The sequence below is a fragment of the Saimiri boliviensis genome, chromosome 8, assembly GCF_048565385.1.
Source record: "Saimiri boliviensis isolate mSaiBol1 chromosome 8, mSaiBol1.pri, whole genome shotgun sequence".
In the NCBI taxonomy this organism is placed as follows: Eukaryota; Metazoa; Chordata; class Mammalia; order Primates; family Cebidae; genus Saimiri; species Saimiri boliviensis.
Window position 1 is genome coordinate 63,445,731 of NC_133456.1, and position 24,095 is coordinate 63,469,825.

At 43.1% G+C, this 24,095-nt stretch overlaps 1 protein-coding gene across 4 annotated transcripts in view; it reads right to left on the reverse strand.

Annotated features, from left to right (window-relative positions):
- Nucleotides 1–840: 840 nt before the first annotated feature.
- PDZRN3 (PDZ domain containing ring finger 3) overlaps nt 841–24,095 on the reverse strand; it is a 239,860-nt gene continuing 216,605 nt past the window's right edge. For all 4 annotated transcript variants that reach the window (XM_003939451.4, XM_074404558.1, XM_039477404.2 and 1 more), the window contains 7 exons: nt 21,664–21,911; nt 18,739–18,826; nt 9,298–9,396; nt 8,207–8,269; nt 6,385–6,486; nt 4,027–4,143; nt 841–3,287 (listed from right to left, as the gene is read on the reverse strand). In XM_003939451.4, coding sequence (XP_003939500.1) covers nt 1,722–3,287; nt 4,027–4,143; nt 6,385–6,486; nt 8,207–8,269; nt 9,298–9,396; nt 18,739–18,826; nt 21,664–21,911 — 2,283 coding nt within the window. In that variant the 3' untranslated portion in view covers nt 841–1,721. The remainder of the gene's footprint in view (nt 3,288–4,026; nt 4,144–6,384; nt 6,487–8,206; nt 8,270–9,297; nt 9,397–18,738; nt 18,827–21,663; nt 21,912–24,095) is intronic.

Sequence of the window (24,095 nt, forward strand, 5' to 3'; positions counted from 1 at the left end):
GTAAGTATTTCAGTGTTTTATTTTCATTAAGTTGTTTTATTATAAGCATGACTACTAATTAGTCTCAAGATTCTGGCCCCAAAGGAGGGACTGTGGTTCCAGCAGGGTCTGTGGGAGGAATAGATGTCTGAAATGTGTAAAACACCTGGTCATTTCAATCAAAATTCCATTTGGATCAGTGAGTAAACCAGATGTATGGCATCCCGGGAAATAAAAATGACACCCTTCCTAATCCTATCTTTATCTTACTTTTTTTCAGTATTACAGCTGAAATTGGTGTAAAAATGACAATCAGAAAACGATTTGTAACAAATTCATTATTTAGGATCCTGGTGGTTGTAGTAGTCAGCTACCAGATTTGAAGCCCACCCACGTTGGTGACCCCTGTTATTCTATGAAAATATTACCTGATTTGCAGATGCATCTTAGAAATGGAGAGCTGGACCTAGCCACCCAGAGTTGTTTGTTGGTTATTACTGACAGGCAGTAATGGTTGCAATAAACCAGAGATTTCATTGTAAACATGACCCTGATTGATTGATAAAGTTGCTCATAGCTATTCCTGTTCATATGATATTGGGCCAGGTTGAAACTTTCCGTAAGACAGGCAGTCAGAATGCAGGGTTGTGTGGTCAATTTGACCCCATATTCTTCACTCCTAGACCTTGACTTTACATCCATCATTAGGTCTGAGGCTGAATGTGAAGGCAGCAGATGGTCTAAAATACTTAAATCCTTCCAAGGTGGCATGTAATATAACCAAGGAAAAAGAAGCAAACACTGCAAAAGGCTTTTATTTTATAGGCACCACTGCAAAATGAGGAATCACATAAAAACATATCAAATAGAAAATAATAATTTATTTTAACTTCATTTAATGTTTGTAACTAATCATGATTTTGTGAACTTGCTTGTATAAGTCTGTACCTTCAAATCTACAAAGCAAAAGTTTAGTACAATGAGCACTTAAAATTCCACAAACCGTCTCCATCCACAACTATCCTGTACATGCAAATTCTTTCGATGGGCTGCAGTATTTGCAAACATGCTTTAAACTTCCATAAAGCTGCATGATATTTTGCTTTCTGTGAAAACCTTTACACTCTCTTGGGAACCTTAACCAGGAAAATGTTTAAATGTATATCCCAACTCTAAACACTGCGGGTTTTGTTATGTGTACTAAATCGTTAACCACCAGGTTGGGTAGTTTTGAGTTGAAACCTTCACCTAAATAATACCTTAACGGTCACGCATATGAAACACATTCAGTAACGTAACATTATAAAATAGGGTTCCATTAAAAATACATATTGGCAGTTGTACTTGTGTTTTAGGCAGGAAAAAAAGCGTGTTTAACTTTTTAAATATGAATATAGTTTAAACAAATTATTCTGTGAAAGTATGCTTAATAAAAGATCTTTCTGAAATTTAAACACTTTATGTAAAAGGGTACAGGTAGAAAAGTACAATTGCTATTTATTTGAAAAAAGCTCTGTTTGGTACTATTGCCTTCCAAGATAGTAAGGGTGTTTTTTTTTTTTCTTCTCTCTCTCCCCTTAAAATAGACCTATGACACCCCGAGTTATAGGGTTTGCAAATTTGGACTATAAACATGAAGACCGTATTTATCTTATATACAAAAACTTGCCGCATTGAACGAGGCAGGAATTTCTACCCCAGTGGTAGTGGTCTCTTTTATGTACATAATGCAGAAATGAAAATTATACAGTAGTCACTGATAGGAAGGAATTGTATACTCTAGTGCCGTCTGGGGATTTTGTGCCATGGGTTAAGAGTTCTTGGATCGTCATCCAGTTATCGAAGATCTTTTTATTCCTCTTCTTCATCATCTTTTTGTGGCTCAGTTCGAGGATGTTCATCTCCTTCCTGTCGTCAGCTGCCTGCTGCTCTTTGAGACAATCCAACCTGCTCTGCATCATGAACTCGCGCCGCCGCCGCTGCTCCTTGGCCTTCACCAGGTGCTGCTTCCTCTCCTCCTTGCTCCAGTAGCGCCCCATCTTCATCTCGCTCACCGCGTCGTCGTCGGTGGTCATGCCGCTGCGCTCCTCGCGGATCTTCAGGGCGCGCTCCCGCAGCAGGCGATCCCGCACGGGCCTCTTGGTGATGTAGCGTGTCCCGTCGCTGCGGATCTTCACCTTCCACTCCATGCGTGGCTCCGACGGGGTTGGGGAGCTCAGGTCCTTGCACATGCTCACCAGGCTCATCTGGCTCTGCGCGTACTCCACGGCCGACTTCTGCTGGATCAGCTGCATGTAGCTCTGGTAGTGCTGGGCGTGCGCCGGGATGTGCGCGTGCTTGTATGGGGAGTGGTGGTAGGAACGCAGGTAGGCGCTGCCCAGCTTCTGGCTGGGCGTAGGGCTCGGGCTCCGGTCGCTGGCTCTCCGCTCTTTGCTCTCCAGGGGCTGGCTGGGGTCCAGCTCCTTCAGGGACGGGCTATAGCTAAGGGTGCCCACTTCGGGATCTTCGGTGATGGAAAGCAGATTCTTTGGGGCTGGCCCGTAGGCTTCTGCGGTCCCCACGGCCCCTTCGCTGCCCGGGCAGCTGATGCCCTCTGCCGCTCTCCTCAAGGAGTTGTCGGGGGAGATCTCCAGGGTGAGTGGGGTGCTGCGGCAGCTCTCGCCCGTGTTGTAGGCGCTCGAGCTGTCCTTGTCGGATTTCTCTGGGAGCTCGGTGATGTCTGAGAGCTCGTGCCTGCGCACGTCGATGCTGGTGTTGTAGTTGCGGAAGCCGCTGTTGTGCAGCATCCAGGACTCGCGGTACTGCTCCTTGAGCTGCTGCATCTTGTGGGCGCGCACGATGCTCAGGCACTCCAGCTCGATGCTGCGCAGCTCCTCGTTCAGCAGCTCCAGCTCCTTGTCCACGTTCTCGGGGTCGCTCTTGCCGGCGTCCAGGGGGCCGCTAGGGTAGTACAGGCCGTAGGGGGTGGCACTCTTCACCTGGCACTTGAGCTCCAGGAGCTCGCGGAAGCGCTCGCACTCGTCCACCGGGATCCCCAGGTAGTCAGCGTCCGTGCAGTCGGCCGAGATGAAGGACTCGTTGCTGAAGGGCAGGTCGCCGCTGCCCAAGGTGTCCTGGCTGCAGGTGAGCTTCCTCTGCCCCGCCAGCGGGTTGGAGGATGCGGTGGCGTCGTCGCCATTGTTCTCCTGCTCCGAACTCTCGTCATTGCGGGTGCTCTCGTCGGTCCGCCCCACACCGCTGTCCTTCTCGTGCTGGTTGGACAAGATGGTGGCTGTGTCTGTGGTCCCACCGTCTTCCTCGTGCTTCTTCTGTATAAAACAACAAGAACAAAAGGTCACAGTGAGGGAGGCCAGCACAGCAGGTACCTGTGTTTGACCTTCCCCTGCAGTGTTTCTGGATAGGGCGAGCTGTGCATTTCTAAGGCCAGGGACAACATCTGATAGTAGGACCAGGTCAAAGGTGTGGGCCTTAGCCACACCTACCCATATCTACCCGGGAAAGTCACTTACTCTTGTTCTTGTCCTCAGTTTTCTCATCTGTAAAATGAAGATGATAATAGGCACTTTATCTCAATGGATGATTCTGATTAATGAACCGGTACACAGGTATAAGGATGTGTAAAGGGCCCTGTTTAGTTCATACAGAACTCAATAAAAGGCTCACTAAGACTCTCACAATGTAGTAGCACAGTAGGGAGCTATAGAGCTCCAAGCAACTCATGTTAAACAGAGGAGATTGCTTTACTGTGGAAAACATGGCTTTTTCCAGTCTACGGTAATGCCGATGCATGTGTTTTCCAAACAAATTATCAGAATGTCAGCTTTGCTTCAGCAATGTTGCTTACGTTTAAAAGCTTGGTTAGGGACAGTACCAGCTTGCATTTCACTGGTCTGGTGCTCAAAGAGAAAAGTATTTAAGGCTGGTTTCTTGCTGTCTTCCAGGTGGATGGGCTTCTGATGGTCTTTAGCACCATAAAGGGGATGGAGGAAGCATATTTTCCTCTAGCTCAGCAGGGCGGAGTGTCAGGGACTGGTGCGTGGGTGTTACCTGCTGAAGCACACTAGCTGTGAACTGCATGGCTTGCTGGTGCTGCTCCTCCAGCATGTCCATGTGCAGGTCATCCAGAAAGTCATTCCTGTCATCGTCCATCCAGCCCTCATCCAGCTGCAGGCGAGAGAAGCCAACACATGCCTTAGAAGTTTCCTTCATATTCATGTTCATTTATGTTTTTTAAAAAATGGTATTACCTTGGGGAAAAATATTTCTAGAGCTTCCTCCAAGAGTCATGAAAATACAATCTGCCCGGTGATTTGCCCTAAGTTAGGAAACCACCCCACTGTCACATTAAAGAGACCTCCAACCCTACACTACATCTGAGGAAGTCTTAATAGCCATGATTGCATTTTTCAGGGTGAAACTCTTTCATCCATCTCAGCAACTTTCAGTGCAGTAAGACAACTGTGTAGAAGGCTCAGGTAGATCTAGCTGTTCCCCCTGCTTGCTGGATCAGATAGGAGTTTAACAGGTCCCATAGAGACACTATTTTTAGTGTGGACTGAGTTCTTTCTGATACAGTAACTAGCTGTTTGGCTTGGGCAAGGATAGCCTTTTTTTTTTTTTTTTTTTTTTTTCCTGGGAGACAGTCTCACTTTGTCTCCCAGGCTGGAGTGCAGTGGCCTGACCTCGGCTCTGCAACCTCTGCCTCCTGGGTTCAAGCGATTCTCCTGCCTCAGCCTCCCGAGTAGCTGGGATTACAGGCATGCACCATCATGCCCAGCTAATTTTTGTATTTTTAGTATAGAGATGGGGTTTTATCATGTTGGCCAGGCTGGCCTCAAACTCCTGACCTCAAGTGATCTGCCGTCTTGGGCTTCCCAAAGTGCTGGGATTATAGGCATGAGCCACAGAGCCCGGCTGGATATCACTTTTAAAAGGCCTTTATCTGCCTTGCCCAAAAACGAGTGAATTAAGAATTTAGCACTCTATAGCTCATGGGCTGAATCCAGCCTGCTATTGTTTTTTTTTTTTTTTTTTTTTTTTAAAGTTTAATCAAAACACAACCATGCCCATTCATTGACATCCTGTCTATGGCTGTTGTTGCACTAGAGTGGCAGAGGCTGGCAGTCATGGCAGAGATGCAGAGATGGTATGGTCCCCTAAGTCAAACATTTACTATCTGGCCCTTTAAGAAAAAGTCAGTGACTATGTGTGAGATCATTGCTGAAGTTCCCTTTGAGCTCATGAGGCTCCCATCTATGGAGAATCAGATGCCTCGTATACTGCTGTCCCTAGGTGATTTTTTCAGTTGGGTTCCATACTCATATGGTTTGGCTGTGTCCCCACCCAAATCTCACCTTGAATTGTAGCTCCGTAATTCCCATGTGTTGTGTGAGGGACCTCAGGGGAGATAATTGAATAATGGGGGCAGTTTCCCCCATACTGTTCTCATGGTAGTGATTAAGTCTCATGAGATCTGATAGTTTTATAAGGGGCAACCCCTTTCGCTTGGCTCTCAATCTCTCTTCCCTGCTGCCATATAAGACATACCTTCTGCCTTCCACCATGATTCTGAGGTCTCCCCAGCCATGTGGAACTGTGAGTCCATTAAACCTCTTTTTCTTTATAAATTACCCAGTCTTGAGTATGTCTTTATCAGAAGCATGAAAATTGACTTATACATGTACCTAAAGAGATCTACTAGGACTGCCCTAGATGTGTTGATGGAGCCATTCTAAGTGGATCAAGAGTGCTCCCTGGGAGAGTTCATGATTCCTTCTGTGGAAGGAGTTATTACAACAGTGGTTTCTGAATCAGATTACTTGGGCCTGAACCCCTCCCTGCTCCATCACCCTCCTCTGGGCCTTTCCGGGTAACTTTTGAGCCTCTGGAAACTTCATATCCTGGGAAGGCTCTCCTGTGTGTAAAGTGCTTCATGGAGGGTCTAGCACTTACTCTGTGGTCATATCAGTTTTAATTATTATTTATCATTCAATATTTTGTTTTTGAAAGAGAAATTTTTAATTCCCCATACTCTGCTATTGTAAATGGAACCCACACAGATCAAGGCTGGGACATTTGTCAGCCCTTGGGAAGTCAAACGTCTTCACGGTCATGGTTCCCGCTGTGTTTTCCATTTCATTCTGTTTCTTTTCCCCTCCCTATGATCCCTTCATTAATGAACCTGGTGGGCCTGCAGTATAGATGCCAGGGTGAGTATCTAACCAACCTTAAATAGCTAAATAATAAAGTGGATTCTAAGTCACAGCGAGTTTGATTACCTTTCCAGGGTACAAAGCACCTTCAGGTTCACAGCCAATACTCAGGTGTTCTCTGGCAGGCCTGGGAACCTGAGCTTTTGATTTTAGAAATACAGACCCAGTTTTATCTTTTAGGAAGCCGATTTACCTGGAGTTCAGGTCTTGCAATCAGCAGTGAGAAGTTTTTATTTTCTTCACTGGTTAGAAGAGCCACAGCCTCTTCACGGTTCTGCACTTCTATTCCATTAATCTTAAAAAATAAATAAATAAAGGGAATGGGGAGATAAATAGCATGATTAGATGGGTGTAAAATCATTCTACTTTATTTCAGACCTGCATTTGTCACCCACTCACAGCTGGAACATAAACCTTTCCTGTAGCTGGAAAAGAATACTGATTTTGGGAGGGAAAGGTCTTGCTCAGACCAATGGTCTATGAGGAAGGCTCCATGAATGTAGTTCCTGAGGTGACTGTGATGGCGAAGTGTGAACAGAAGGGGCTGGACCTCCCGAAGACAGCACTGAGAAAAAAATCATAATGTTGTGTGGAGGGAACATGGAAGCAATTAGACATCATAGGCAGGAGTGTTATGTCGACATTTTTGTATAATGTAGAAGAAAAAGCACCAACGGGTATGATGTCAACATTATGGAAACGGAGGTTAAGAAAAAGGAATGGAATGATACATGGCATTTTGTGCCCCCAGTTTGACCCTTTAACTTCTTTAGGCCAGGCAGAGGGTCAAGTGGGCGTGACACTCTTACTATCGTACTTGATAACCCAACTTGCATGTCCTGGTGACTTTGAGCTTTGCTGGTTTGGAGGTCTTAGTCCTGGTGGGACGCCACCTCCAGGGGACACAGCAATGGTTTCACTGAATTGGAAGTGGAGCCTTCCACATGCTTCCTTACACCAGCGAGCCAACAAGTAGTACAAGGGGTGACTCTGTTGGTTGGAGTGATTGCCCTCAATTACCAAGGGGAAGTGGGCTTGCTGTGACACACTGGAGGCAGGGAGGATTGTGTCTGGAACCCAGGGTATTCCTTGGAGTATCTCTGAGAACTTCCATTCTCAGTAGTAAAGGTTAATGGAAAACTCCAGCAACAACAAGGCAGGAGCAATGCTGAAGACCCTGAGGACCCTGACCTTTCAGGTGTGAAGGTTTGTGTAAGTGATCCTGAGCAGCACAGGTTCTGGCAGAAGGCAAGAGAAAGCCACAGTAGGCAGTGGGAGAAGGAAATCATCAAAATGACTCATAGTGAGATACGAAATGAGAAAAACACAGTGAATTAGGAATGAGAGGATACAGATCAGAAGAGGTAGAAAGCTAAGCCTTGCGGAGACAGTGAAGCCAAGAATCTCAATTCGGTGAGATTAAAGAAGGTTGTAGCCAAAAAGAGATATGAATGGTCTCATTTGGACTAGAAGGAACAACAGGGCTTGAGGTCAAGTAATTACCCTTAGAAGCATTTCCAGTATTAGATGTTGAGTCAGAAACTTTGTAAGACTTTTCAATCGATTCTGCTAAATTTGCTCAAAAGGTTCCCATTTTATGGACGAGACCCTGAAACACTTGGTCCAAAGTTAATCTTTCAGAGAAATCTAAAATGAGAATTATTTTAGTTCACAGGTTGTAAACTGTTGGTCTGATTTTGGCTCACTGATATTTGTTTTGATTCAAAAAGAATGAAAGAAAATAAGGTGAAGTGGTTCAAATTCTACAAGGCCGTCTTTTGAGAGAACATGCCCCATCTAGTTTGTCTCAGTCCTTACCACTCCCTGTTGCGTCTTAGGACTCAGAGTTAGCCTCACAATTAGTTTAACTTGTCTGGCCTCACTACACATCTGCATTTGTGATCCCTGTTCTTTAACTTCTCCTGCATTTTCAACCGTAGACCTATCATCATTAGAACCAGTTTGTTCTTCAGTGACAGGCACATTAGGAGGCCACTGTTTGGAGCTGGGCTTACCTGGATAATGCGGTCTCCTTCTCGGATGCGCCCGTCCTTGGCTGCAATGCTGTTAGGGTCAATCTGAAACACACATGGACCATCTCAGCACAAACCCAGACATGCGTGAAAATAAGCAACAGCACTTTCCAAAGCCATCTCTAACACACAGTCATGCTCATCCCTGTGTTTGTGTTTTACACAGAAATAAACAAGACTTGGTGTCTTGTAAGGAGAGGCAAATATGAGCTGATCTGCTTCTAAGCCCTTTCTAGGGCCAGTTCTTGGATCCCTGCATAGCAACCCTGTTACACAGCAGAGGGTGCAGGCTCTGCCGATCTGAGGGGGCTGAGGGGGCACAGCTGACCTTTGTTGTATGCATGGTTATTAAAATCAAATCAGTGATAACCCTTCATTATGTTAACTAGCAACCATACCTTATTTTATACCAAATACTTGTGTTAACATTTGGAAAATAAATTTAAAAATATAATTGAGACAAGGGGGACTGATAAGGGGAGGGATGCCCCCAGATGCAGAAAGGCTGGGCTAACTTAAGCTTGGTGGATGACATACAACCAGAAAGATAATTATTAAGTGTAACAGTTCATTCTCTAGTGACAGATTTTATTTCCTGACAAAATTGGGCTTCTGTGCTTGCAAGGATGGGTGTGCACTGTAAAGTTCCCATACTAAAATTAGGTGCTTTGTATGACCTTCTCAAGGAAGATCAAAACAGTGTGCATCTATGTAGTTGGATAAGTACATAAAAATCACATTTAACTTACAGGAGAGAAAGAAAGTGAGAGGGAGAGAGACTTTAAAAAGTGTAAGTGATTCTATCCACCATTCCACTCCATGAACATGAGTTGGGAAATGTGAATCTGCCGTTCCCTCCGGGCTAAACACACAAAATCATGTAAATGGCTCCATTTTATGGCTGATTTGCAGGCTTCTCAAGGGTAATTTTGCCGTAAGTACTGACATTAGGACTTAACCTCCGTGGAAAGATGCAACGCCATGGAGTGTGATAGGGTTGGTGAACAAAGAAAAAAAAAAAAAACCTTTTGGTGTTGATATGATAGTTACAAGAACAAAATCAGCCTTTGTACCTCACTGATATAAATCCCAATGTCGTCTTCGTCGTCTGTCCGATAGCACACAGTGAGGCCCAGCTTGTCCTGGCTGTTCATTCTGTAGAGGTCCACTTCCTAGGCAAAGAAAGGCATTCCCAGTGAGACTCCAGCAGGCAATTCAAGGGGATGTCAAATGCTTTGAAAATATTTTCTTTAAATGATGAACTGGATTTCTTTAAATGATGAACTGGATTTCTTTGCATTCAGCTGTGCAGGGCAGCTTAACTTACTAAACAAAAAGTGATTATGGACACAGGATCAATGCCTAGGGCATTTCTGACCTTTCAGTCAATATAAAGTCATTTTGAAAATAGTTATTTCATTGATCCCCCAAAGAAAAATTACCCATATTTCACTCAGCATCAAGACTTCTGGGGCAGTGTTTTTCAAAAGCACTTTTTCAATGTCTGCCACAGACAAGAATATTTCCATACCCCAAACCACCCAGCCATTTCAGTACAAATGTTTCCAATGTGTTTGGTTAGATTATTTCACATTGCGTTCCCTTAATATTCAGTCATAGAACTCGCAAACAGATTACACATAAATAGATCCAAGAAAGGAGGGTAACGTGATAGTGTGCAATTAATGTTCTCCACAACAGCTGTGATATTTACAGTTGAGAAATTAGTTTCAGCCGCTATTACTGCAAATTAAATAAGATAAAAGCAAAGTGAGCCCAAATGCGGGACGCATGCTATTGTATCTGCCAACTGGTCTGCGCTTCAGCATGAAGTCAGAACTCTGGAAATTGCTGGACATCCTGGGGCTCTCAGTGGAACCAGGCTAAGTCACTCCTCACCCACTTTACCAATGACTCGTGCAAGTTTTTGCAGCACTAAGCTGCAGGCCGATTTGAAGGGCCACGTGGTAAGTTCTCCAGCAGATCCTTTGGTCTAATTTTTAGTGTTATCTGCTATCAAGCAGGAGATTGGAGGGGCTCTGATCTGGGGTCTTCATGCCACTTTTATCTGGGGACTATTTCTAAGTGGCCTCTCTTGAGGGTTTTCTTGGAGGGGAGGGAGGATGCAGCTGTCTATGCGGAGAAGCTCAAAGCAGTTATATGGCAGATACTTCCTGAACTCTCCCCCGTATGAAAGGCAGGGTGCCTGGCACCATGAACACCTCCCATGTGGAAGAACTGCAGGTGCAAAGGCCCTGGGCCAGGATGGCCAGAGCCCTGTGTGCAAGAAGAGAGAAGTGGGCTGAGGGTGGCCAGGTGGCACAGCTAGACCAGGCAGGGCCGATAGGCCAGCATGAGCAGCTAAGATTTTATTTCAGCATCATGGGAACCCATGAAAAGGTTTTAAGTGATGACTGCCATGACCGTAATGACTTTCAGTAGTCTCTCTTGGTGATATATGGGGTATAATGTGGTAGGGAAGAGTTGGAACTATGAACACAGATGTTCAGATCCCAACTCTCCCTCTTTCTAGCAGCTTGATCATGAGCTGCTTCTTATATCTAAGGCTCTGTGTCCTCACTAGTACCTGTCACCTTGCCTCCCAGAGTCACCAATATGAGGCACACAGAGCTCTTAGCATACTGACTGGCCTGCAGAAAGTCCACAGACACTGGTGGTATAATCATGACACGCAGGTATGGTTACTTGCCTGAAGTCACAAGAAGTTGTTTGTGGCAGAGAGGGTATATTTCAGTGACCCTCTTAATAAGATTATTTTCTGAACACTGATATGTTAATTCAATAGCTTCCTAATTATACCTCTAGCAATATGGTAAATTCTCATTAAATGAAACCCCATTTATTTCTGATAATGGAGTTAGGTAGAAATTTCTTCATTTTTGAGATATACGCTAAGCACGGGTTTAAGGGTCATATTTAACCATGACAGCAAGCCTAAATACTTATGAATAACCGATTTGCATACCACAAATACACTAGTCAAACATCATCCTCTTATGTTTCATACACATCCCCCTGTCTCTCTCAGTGCTTCATTTGAGTATGCAGAAGAGGGACCACTTTTTCAGTTTTGACGTTTCCTCAAGGTCAGTGTGAATCAACGAAATATCATGACTGTTTAGGTCCAACTGCCCAGATGCAGCTCATATGCTGCCACTTAGCCCGGTGCTATCCCTGCAGGAGTCACATCTTGCTGGAACAGGTCCACGTGCAACCCAGGCAGAGAGAGCAGTGGGAAGATTGTAGGAAGAAAAATGAGAAAGATGAGAAATGTTGATAATTCAAGGTGCAGCTTTTTCTGAATGGCTGGCCGCCAAGGTGATTATCTCTCAAGGAAGTCCCAAAGATATTATAGTTGAACTGGACTTCATTCTGCTGCTGCTACTCAAAATATGCTTCCTGGTCATGACGAGGTGAACACAGAAGTTGAGGGAAGTGTTCAGAAACCTCTATAGCAGCTGAACATTGTCACTATAACCAAGAGCGTGATTAACAGACTTGTCTCACTGTACAAGGTATAGACCAGTTCAGGTGTTGGTGAATGTGCCCCACAGATGGGGCGAGTTACACAGTCACACAGTAGGACGATGTATTGGTCAGAGAGAGACAGAAAAGTAAATAAACCAGCCAACCTGGTCCTTGTGGCTTTTCAGCACAATCTGACACAACTCTGTAATACATTTCTAGATCTGAGTGTTCCATTTGAGAGGCATAAGGTAGGAGGAGAAATCGAGTAGGAAAAAGGCCCCTAAAGAATGTGATAGTGACGCTCTGTTATGTAGAACACAACTAGATTTATTTGGTGTACTACCAAACATGTAGGTGGTCTGATATCACGAGGCTTTAGAATATAAGTTTGATAAAACCTAACCTGAAACGCATTTCCGTTCTACCTTTTGTCAGTATTTTGATTGACGGAGATTTGGAGGACTATTATACTACAGAGTTGTTGACATTAGTTCATGTGGCTAATCATGATTACTTTTTCTGTTTTCTTTCTGAATCTGTCAATTCCTCTAATGAGCCTATGACTTTTTTTAGTCAGAGAGAAAACTTTCGTAGAACAAAGTTTCAGGCTAGAACAGAAGGTATTAAAAACACTTATTGCTTTAAGATATTTTCATCTGAATCAAAAACCACGTATGCTTCCTTCTGTATACACTTTTTTATATGCTGCCGCTAACTTCACATATGTTTAGAAAATTAGTAATCTATTCTCTATGAATGCTGTTTGACATTTTTGCACGGGAGAGAAGAAGGTCCCAATAGTAGTTCTGTTCCAGTTAGTGTTCCTTTTAGAACACATACTCCCTCAAAATAGCAGAATGGTGTAAAGCCCAACACTGCGTTTAGCCTTCGACTCCCATCACAAATCCTCTCAGGACAAACCATCATGGGGACAGCCACGTTCTCAGTTTCATCGTTAAAACAGATAAAAGAATGGCAGTGTTCTACTTCAAGGGTAGCACTCTGGGAGCAGTTTTCTATCTTAGAAGTGGTCTGCGTTATCAAAGGATGAGTGATATTGGAAGAACAAATGCTGGTAAAGCACATTTTCAATAATAACAAAGCAAAGGGTATTCTGGAGCTTACTCTAGGTATTTACTTGACATTGATGTGAGATAGGATGGTATGGGCTATAATATTTCCTTGCTTTATCTGGCCCTTCTTAAGAACTCTAAACAAAAGCCAGAAAAGCTTCATTTAGAAGGCACAGGATACGACTTAGCCTCGGTCATTTAATTTCTAAGGGATGGTTCAACATCACAGAGAATAATCTGGTTACTGACAGTTAAGCACAGAGTGATCCATAATAGGTTTTCAGAAGCTCTTGAAAAACAACAGTGTAAGAGCTGGTATTGTCTCTGGATCTGTATGGATTTATGGTTTACCTTATTTTCTTATAAAGAAGATTACTGTAAGGCAATAGAAGCTGAATAATGAATTGTGCAATGAAAGCAGTGTTTAGACCTGTAATGCTGTGCACAGTAGGTGCTCAATGAAATTGAATGAGTAAGCTTGAGAGTCTAAGGCAGGATGATCCAAATGAAAAACCAATTTGGCTCTGTCTTTAATGAGTGAGGTTGCCTTGAGCAAGTCATTGAACTTCTGCAAAACTCGACCATTCTGTAGTTTTAAAACAAGACACAGCATTTTTGGGCTCCGTGGAAAGTAAAATTCCTCAAACTTATTGGGTGGTTTGTAAAGTCTCAACATTTCTTTGTGACTCTGATCTAGTCTTACACAATTGAGCATATTGCTGAAAGCATAGAGGTTATCAATAGATATCTGTGATGGAGATAAGATTTCAAAGCAGACTATTAATCAAACTGGTATGAATAATGTAGTAGCATTATCTGGATTACAGCTACCCCTGTTACTGGTATCTTGTTGCCTAGTAGTCTAGATGGACTGTTGATAAAAACAAACAGCTAAGCCTAAGCCTAACATTTCAGATGAAATTGAAACGATATTCCAATTAAGAGTATTAAGGGGGCCATTCCACCTTGTTGATTCAAACTGTGTTTCAGCATAAGCTACTTTCATCAAATGGGATCTAAAAGACCAATTTCAATGGTTTGTCCATCCCAGGAAGACTGGCCACTGAAGCATAACTCTTCAACTCTTGGTCCAGGTTGCTGTGCACATTTATCTCAACAATTTCTTTCTTATTATTTTTTGAGACGGAGTCTAGCTCTGTCACCCAGGCTGGAGTGCAGCAGCATAATCTTGGCTCACTGCAACCTCCGTCTCCTGAGTTCAAGCAATTCTCCTGCCTCAGCCTCCCTAGTAGCTGGGATTACAGGCATCCACCATCACACCCAGGTAATTATTTTGTGTATGTTTAGTGGAGATGGGGGTCTTACCATGTTGGCCAGCCTGGTCTTGAACTCCTGACCTTGTGATCCACCCACTTCGGCCTCCCAAAGTGCTGGGATTACAAGTGTGAGCCACCACGCCCGGCCAACAGTTTCTGTATCTAGTCATGGTGCTATGTGGGATATAGAAATATCTCTAAAGACTGCATTTTCTCTCGGGGACCTTATGTTTGAGCTAGGGTAACAAGGATTTTCAGGGTACCTACTATATGCCAGAGATGGTCTAGGCAAAAGAAATATATAGTAAATGAGTTAGAAAAGAGTCCAGGTCTCATGGAGCAGCAGTTTCACAGCCTACATAGGATGCTACCGATGAATCACCTGGGAAATTAAAACAATAGACAAAAGAAAAAGCCTTTTTTGGGCATGTATTTTCTTTCTTATTTGCCTATAGGAAGATCTAGAGCAGGTGTTCAGTGCCTGAAAATTTATGGGTAATTATTTGTCTGCTCAACCCTGTGCTACACTTGGGTGTAATCCCTTTAACTCTAAGCAGTCTCATAATAACAGGGATTTGACACTTACCTAAATATGATCATTTTGTGTACTTTAAAAGAGAGAACATCTGTTTTTACTTCTTCCTTTTTCTTTCTTTTTTTTTTTTTTTGAGATGGAGTCTTATTCTGTCAGCCAGGCTGGAGTACAGTGGCATGATCTTGGCTCACTGCAACCTTTGCCTCTCGGGTTCAAGCAATTCTCCTGCCTCAATCTCCCAAGTAGCTGGGATTATAGGCATGTGCCACCACACCAGGCTAATTTGTGCATTTTTAGTAGATAAGAGGTTTTGCCATGTTGATCAGGCTGATCTCGAACTCCTGACCTTGTGTTCTGTCTGCCTCAGCCTCCCAAAGTGCTGGGATTACAGGTGTGAACCACTGCATCTGGCCAGAACATCTGTTTTTCTTTGTGCATTTGTTTCAATATTCCAACACACTCATACATATTCTCCTCATATGTAATATCCATGGAACGAGTTGTTCTTTGGAAGGTGCTGACTTTAGTCCAATTCAATTTAGATGATGAGTGGTCTGTTGAGATTGGCCCCTTTACTTAAATAACAGCCTGCTTTTTCTAAAATTGAACCCAGCAGTCGGAACACAACAGGATGGAATCTAGAAGACAGACTGCAACTGTTCTAAGAAATCTCGTGTCGAAGCAGGGATGACAGGCACATGAAAACTGGGGTGACTTCAGAAAACTCACTTCTCAGCATGTGGGGTCTATTAGTTAACCTTCTCCAACTGACTGACCAGAGGACACCTCTGAAAGAGAGGAACGCTGGAGGCACAGCTACTGTTCTCTAGAGGAGAGACCTCTCTGGTGAGGGGCTGCAGTGGCCGCAGCAGATGTTCTAGCCTAGTTGGCCTCAGCCATCACAACCACAGAACTGAGAACGACATCTGTCCAAAACTGCCAGGTTCACTTTAAGAGAAGGTGCTTAGGTAACAGAAATGACCTGGTGACATCCAAGTTGCTGTGGACAAAAGACCAAATAAATGTTAAAGCAAGATGTCCGACTCACGGTACTCTATGGGAACCGTTGAAAGGGGCTAGGGATGGAGAATGTCTCTATTCTGGTTAAGAAGAAATGAAAAGCTAATGTCTAACGGTCCTAATGGCTTGTGAGCTCCTTAAGGGCAGGCAGAGTGGTGACTTCCTGATACTGCATTTCTAGGACCAAACATTATATTTAATGTTAAGAGATAGTCAGTAAAGTGAACAGAATTGAAAATAAATAAGCATGAATATAAAGTCTGATGGCATCCAAGATCTAGCTTAAAATATTAACACTAGACGAGCTTTCTAAATACCTGGGTTCTTTGTCTCTGCTTTTATGCAGGAAAAGAGAGAAGCGGTCTTCGGAACACAGTGGCACATGTCTTCGAGGGGCTCAGTCATTCCTAGGCCCTGATAACTTTACTCTACACATGGACAGTATGGGCCATATTCGTGATTTGGGGGCACACCTCTACACTGCAGTGAATGAAAGGCACCACCAAGGCCTCGCCGGTGTGACTCATGAAAACAAGAGGAAATGATAGCTTGGACTTCTTTACCTGGGCCTGTGGCCTGTAGGTCATGGGTCCTCTGGCTATAATGGGCACCAGGGTACCTAGGGACCTTGTTAAAGTACACATTCTGATTCTGAAGGTCTGGGATGCCAAAGTTCTGCAGTTCCCACATCTCCCAGTTGAGAACTCTACTTTGACCAGCTGGGCTGCTGGTCCTCCTACCACACTTTGAACAATAGGGTTCTAGGGAATAGTTTCTGAATGGCTCCCTCCTGCCAAAGGCAGGATGCTCTCACATGCTTCATACTCGGGGGAGAAAGACTCAGTTTGGGCTAGTCCTAACACTTCTTTAATACTAGCTAATTTCCTTAGAGAAAAGGCAGGATGTGGTGGCCCCAGGCTCCCAACCCTCAGCAGGCACCCTTATTGAGCACCAGGATTTAATAACACTGGCTTGTGTCCACTGTATTTAATTGTATGGGATTTTCTATTTAAGGCAATGGATGCTGACTTTCTGCTTGAGGCAGTGGTATAGCGTTTCCTTTAAAATAAAATTACCTTAGTTTAAATAAGTTGAGTCGAGTTAAAGGGAAATAGAAAGCACATCAGAGTTCTGGTGATACTCAGATACAACAAAACGCTGTAAGGCAGAATGGCCCAAATTGGGCAGATACTGTGGGGACTCAGTGACTGTCCTGAAACCATGTGCAAGCTCATAGACAGGAGCATTTTTCCAGAGAGGGGCTGTAAGTTCTGTCAGATTCTCAAAGGTATTAGAAACTAAAAAAAGGGCTAAAGAATCCACTGCTATGAAGTCAAGTTTAACTAAATACCAAAGACTGCAAAGTCTCTACTACCTCATAACTCTAGCTTCTGAGACACTTGACAGCTTTTTAAAGGAACTCAGCCACAATTACATCATCAAAAAGCAGTATCATCCCATAAAGATTATTAAATAGCCCTTCTGTTTGGAGAGCAGTGTTTCTCCAACAGTGTTCCAGAGAACTGTAGACTGGGGAAATATACACAGGTACTTGGCCAGAGAGGTAGGGGAAACTCTGTCCACTCCTCCAGGGGATTTACTAACGCGAATTAGATAGTCAAGATTCTCAGAAGTCCTCCAAGAAATCTGTTTAGTTTTCTTCAATCTAGCATTTCCCAAATGTATTTGATCATGAACCCCCTTTGGAAGGAACATACATTAACAAATTAAGGAACAAGTGTCCTGAAGGAGTCATGGCTGCTTCACCAAACAGCCCTGAAGTTGGCGCGATAGGACACTAAATGAAAGGCAGAATCCTGATTTTTGAAAATGACAAGGCTACATTTCCTGGAGCAATCATTAAATGGCAAGTGCTTTGGTAAGTGGCTGACGGCAAGCAGAAACAGTAAAGCTTTTATAGTTAGAATAGTGACTGTTCCTGTTTAAACGAGGTGCATTTAGGGAAAATTTAAAATTTGTAAAACTTGCACTGAGTTAGTCATGCCACTGGCGACGAGTCCTTTGATTTGACTCTATCTGGCTATAACGTACTGTCAGTTAAGTCGTCATTTGCACACATTTACTGATTTTTAACTTCTGTTTTGGAATGAGAACTCTTGGTAACTTTCAGTTGAGGAACACGGTTGTTTTCTACTATTCGACTGCTTCTGTCCTTGCACCGAATCTACTGCCACTAAACAATTCAACTTCAGAAGTATTGGCAGGATAGCACAGATTACACAACAGTTGGCCATGAAATTGGATAAAACGTTCGATTTTTCCTGGGTGACCTTTTGATGGTGCCCAAGGGCTTACCTGTCAACAACAGGTGTCTTTTTACCTTATTCCATAAAATCAGCTTTCAAATATGCTCTTATATATTTTTGAAAACCCACTGAAATATAAAAGTGTTTCCCCCAAAATATAAATATACTGTGCAAGTTATTGTTTTCTGTATTTTCTATCACCCTTATTGAAAGGAAAATAGGAAGTGGAACTCTGTTGGTAACCTGGTGTCCTCTCAAATTTTAAACCTTAACAGAGATTTGACACTATGTAGCATCTTGAATCTTTTCTCCTGCCTGGCCTTAAATAACACTTAAGAAGAGTTACGGATTTGTGTCATTTCTTCTATATCAGTGTTAGCAAACTTGAAGCAAATGAAGCAGTAGACAGATCCTTTTCTTGGCGGGGGTGGGCGGGGGCTAGCATTCACTTAAGTAATTTATCTACCTACTCTTGAGCCATCTGCCTTTGAGTAAAGAGTGTTGATGACATGAAAGGGAGGAAGGTGAGGAGACTTATGTTAGTTACAAGAATACAAGAATGAATGGATTATGTGGATTCAAAGGTTGACAACAGGATTTACTGTCCTATCTTTTAAGTGATTCAAATAAAAACAAATCTTACATTTCTGCTTTTGGGACTTGATTATTAAGCTCTGTTTCCAAGGAGGGAAGAAAACCTTAGTTGTGCCTTTCAAAGGGCATGAGTAAAAGTGGTTCTACTTTTGTTATTTTCCATCGGCATCCATAAACTAATTTATGCTTATAGAGAAGTTATTAGGCATTCTGTGTTCTTAATAATGATCCTAAAATGAGACAAGGACGTTCTTCCTACCTCCAGCTCCAGCTCCTCCCTGTCCATCTCCTGATGGATGTCTCCAATGTAGTCATTTGGATCGTAGTATTCATGGGCTGAGGGATGCCTGAAAAGAGATGCAACATCTTTACAGCCCTGCTTCCAGTGTCAGTATCTGTTTCCCTTGCCCCCATTGTCAGGCCAGTGGCACAGTAGCAATTCCTGGGGTGTGGGCCCTTTCATGGCTCACTTTCCTCTGGATGGGGCTCTCACACAGTCAGGACCTCCATCATCCTAATTTTACCATTTGCCTTTAAGTCTATTTCCTCCGAAAGGACTTGAGACTCAAGGTGCCAGCCTGACGCACTTTGTTGTTTGCAGAGCCCATCCTGGAGCCTGCCAGTGACATGATTCAACGTGACTAATTTCTAACTCCATCTTTACGCAGGAGACAGGATCATAGTTTACTGCTTATTGCTTCATTGTTAGATTTTTGTCCTTGTAGAGAACTAGGCTCGAGCTCAGGCAACAGTCTAAGATACGTGCTGGCCTCTGAGATCAGTTCAAAAGGCTGAGACTGAAACTGTTCTGCTGTTACTTAGGGCAATGTCTTTTTGAATGTTACCCACAATAATAAACATGTTTGATATCACATTGCAACATGCATTTACGTGATTGAAATGTACATACAAACGTGTAGGCATAAGTGTGTATGTGTGTATATGTTTACATATAATGTGTACACACACACTCATTCTGATAGGAGACTGGAAGCTTGTGTTTCCCTAGGACAACATATGCAAACCATAATTCACAGAACTCACAACGTCTTTGGAAATGTCATTAATGGAACCTCAAGGAGCAAAGGCAGTGAGAATCATAATATGCTTCATCAGCAGCTTTGAAAGGAGCTTAATGGTCCACAGTGCCAGATGCAAAGCTTCAGCCTCTGATTGTTGGCGGGGGACCCAAACCTTCACATTCTCAAAGGTCAGCACAGCAATCAATGGGTTCTGGTCTTCCCTCCCAAGCACTTAGTTTTGAAACAACAGATCAGACATGAGTGACCATTCAAACCAAGAGCTGGCTTTCAATTTTCTGGACTCATCAGGCAAATATACCGCGTGCACTTAAAGGGCTTTTAGTACCGAGGATACTGTTGGAACGTCTGGGGTTTCAAGCATCAACTTAACATTCTGCATTCAGTCCCAACGCATGCTCTTGCTGTTGTCTGACCTTGCAGCCAGAACCTGAAGAGGCCTGACCTCTCGACTCTTCTGACATTTCTCAAGTCACCCCCAGGGGATAAGTCATGTCACGTTAACTAGACTTAAGAGGAAATTACAGGTTTGGCTTCTAAAAGGCCCGTCACTGTGACAGGTCAACATTTGAGAATCAGAGTAGCTTTAAAGGCCTCATCAATAACGTGAGGCAGTTTGGTCTATAATGTCAGATAAATGGTTTGGATAATCATACTCAGTGAATCAGCCATTTGTTGTGGAGGATCGAATGGGCCACCATACGATATTGTAGTTCAGAGCTGGAAGTCAGGGTCCACCTGACCAGCCTTTCCATCAGCTCAGTGGAACCTGGCGACTTTGCAGTTCCACGTCTGTATGAAGGGACAGTCATGAGAAATAAAGGAGATAACAGTTCTTTGCACATACGCACACAGTGAATGAATGTGAGACGGATGCCCTGTCCTCTGCCTTTACACTACCAGCTGCCACCAAACCTACTTTGTCATGTTTAGGGAATTATCCCTGGGTTCCAATGATAACTAGCCACTAAAACCATGGAATGAAAGGCAAGCCTTCATCCAGAACTTGACAAAAAACACAGGAACCATGTGCTCACTCTAGCTACTAAGTTACTAACAGGAATCTAACAGGTATTACCCCGTGGATTTTCTTGTAAGAGGTGAAAATGCCCTTTGAAGTAAATAATGATCAGGTCAGTGATCTGATCTGAGATGGAGCTGATGTGGGAAAACACAGGGGTGACCCTAACATCAGCTGGAGAGGTTGTGTCCTCAGCTGTGCAAAGTCACACACGAAAAGCTATGTTAAACATTATGTCAGATTGGACGCCTTGGAGGCCAGCAGTCTGTCACAGAAAGTGTCTTGCTCTTCATTTTTTCCTGAGTATTTTACACCAGCCACTAAATTAACAGTGATCGCTGCTACCGTTTACTGAGTGCTTACCATATGCCCCGTGAGAACTTCCCACATACTGTTTCATTCAATCCTTCAACGATCATAAGAGACTGATAGTGTTATCTCCATTTTAATAAAGGAAAAATACAACCCCACCAAACAAAGTAAGTTACTCAAGTTCCACAGCTAGAAATCAGTGTGAGCCTCCAGTCTGTCTGACTTGAAGGCTCTGAACGACTCTTTGTCACTGGCAGAAATAAGGTGAGAGAAGAGGTGTGTGTAAAGAAATCCATGTGGCGTGCCGAGCTGCAGCTGTTATTTAATTGGTTGAGGCAGTACTTAGATGAGGCGTGTGCAGGCTTATTACATGGATCCAGGCTTGAAATGAGACCCAAGAAAGCAGAAGGCACCACCTCCAGGGCTCTCTTGATACACACAACTTACTTTGTTGTCTATTTAAAAGAACGATCAGCATTCCCTCTAGTAATAACTATAGGATCTTCAAATTACCATTTGGGGTGATTAAATTTTATTCTGAAACAACTTTTACAACATTTGTAAGTAATTTTGTTCTTAGGATATAATTTGAATAAGTCTGCTCCAGGCTTATAATAAAGTAATTAATATGTCAGAGCGGTTTTGAGCAGGATTCGATTTATTGCCTCTATAAACAATAAAGTTAAACACGGGCAACTTGGAGGAAAATTATAGGGTGCATTAATTTTTTTCGCCACATGGAAGGAAAGAAAATCAACTTCAAAATACTACTTTACTTAATGCATTAGGGGTTCAAGATTATGTTACTTACTCCTCTGGCAAGAGATAGGGATCCAGCACGGGCGGGCTGGGAGAGGACATCTTTGTGAGGGCCATGATGTGTTCAAAGGTGATGTCAGTTTGGGTTCCTGTGTCTACCAGCTGCGACTCTGACGGAGGTGTGAACATTTTGGTCCTTGGCGTTCTTCTCAACACCTGTACCACGATGGGCTCCTTCGCTGTCTTGAAAGCTTCCACAGCCTGGTCATGAGTTGCTCTGGATAAGTCTTTGCCGTTGACCTGTGAAAAAATATTTAGGGTGGGACAAGGTTAGAGTGAAGCAGAAAACGGAAGGATGGATACAGGGATTGGCTGCTTTCATGTGTAAGCAGCTCAAAGAAAGAAGCATGTGGTGGTGTCAGAGAACGTTAGTTCTCTATGTTTAGGTTTCTCGAAGAATGCCTGGCGGAAAGACAGTGAGTTTGGAGGTATTCAGATCTGGCATGAAATAATAAATCTCACAGCAGGAAGGCTTGGCTTCCCCCTGGAATGTCTTTAACACAATTTCATCACGTGCTAATCTTGTCTGTGAAAGAAAAGGCCAGCCTCAGGCTCCGAGCCTTTATCAGGCAATAATAGCTAACTAGAAATTCATTACATTGTTATGTTTTAATAGTGTGTATTTTTCCAGTTTGTGTCAGATGATACCAGTCTTCCCTTCACAGAAGTAACATGAAGTTTCCTTTTAAAATTAATCCTTTTGCTCTTCTTTAAAAAGTCCATGGAAAATATTAAGTAAATGATAGTTCAGGCCACAGGGGCATATGGCAAGTATTATGGAGAAGGATCTCAAATGGCTAATGTTTGGGGGAAGTGACCGCCGGCTTAATTGCTGTTTTGTTTCCCACTGTGTACAGTGCTTTGCTATTGCTGCATCCTCAAAGCCTGCACTTACTGAGTGACTGCTGTCTGCTGCATGGCTTAAATGAAGATACCTCTCAACAGTTCTCTCATATAGTCCTGTAAAGTTGGCAGGACTGACAGTAAAATCACCTCCCTCTTTACAGCATCAAATAAATCTCACGAGAGGACCCTACTAGTTCATGGTGGGTCAGAACGTTGGCTACTGTGTCCAAGATTCTCCCCAATGGCACAATCAAAACTTACTTAACCCAGCTATCTTTAGAACAGCTTATATAAAATGAAATAGAAATCAGAGTCTTACTTCTAAAAATCGAAGTCATTCCAAGTAAGATGCAAGTTCAGTGATTTACTTTATACTCTATTTTCCCTTCCCCACAGAACAAAGGAACTATGTTCAGGTAGTTATATGCAGAAAGTCTGGTAACATCTTATGTCTGGACTGCATAAAATGTATCAGGCTCCATGATATTTTAATATTACAGCATTCCCCAAGTGGTTGGTTGGCTTTTAAAAAGCAAATGTAAAATGATAGTATAAAAATCATAGTACACAGGACACACGACTGCAGAAGTTGCTCAGCTTCTTGGGAGAACAATGACCCATTCAAGTCACTACACATAGAAATTCCTGAGTTTAAATCTCTCAGATTAATATTCTATTTGTGCAGTGTGCAGGTTTTTAGCATGTATTTTTAAGTGTCAAAATGAATACCAAACCACAGCCTTTTCCCATCTGGCATATATACATTTTCCTCCCTTAGTATCTTGGACTTCAAAGTAGGCTGACAATTAGGTCTGTCCTCAGAGCACTTCAGTTTCTTGCTGTCCAGGCAGAACATAAGTATTGATTTAAAGCCGTTTTTCTCTTTTTTCCCCCACTAAACCCTTTCACTCTGGCCCTGTAGGGACAACTCTTAGGTTGAAGTGCGCTGTAAACAACTGTTGGGTTGAGGAATAGATGTTGAATTCTTTCCTTGTAATGAAGCCCAAATGAATCATGTCAGTGGAGGTTATTAATGATTTGGATTCAATCCACTTAAGTAATTTATTTACATGATGAGGGAGTTCGGCAGAACAAGAACCCTGTGTCACAAAGAGACTCGAATGTGCTAGTAAATAAGGAACTGTCTGAACCATCAAACTTTTAAATTCCCCATCCTGGAGGACTCGGAAAGCAGGGTTTAACACTCCAACTGTTGCCATGTTTCTCTCTTTGAGAAAAGAATAAAAGGACAAGAAAGAATTCTTTCTAGCTTTCTGCACCAATTGCCCTTGGTGAGCCCTTCCCTGCTTAGACCCTAGAATGCTGAGGGCGTGGGATGGGAGGGACTGTGGTGTAGATGAAGATGAAAAGCAACTTGGGGTAGGTACTTTGGAATTCATGCTGGGGCCGAACAGTTTCAGGCGTATCTTTCATTAAATGTGTGACATCAAGAGTCAAATAATGCAGGAATTTGTAATGCTACAGTAAATTTGCTCTTGAGAATAAATTAATGCAACATATAGCACCCTTTGGAGATGTGAGTGTGGTCAATGCCAATCAGTCAGTCACACTGGTCTT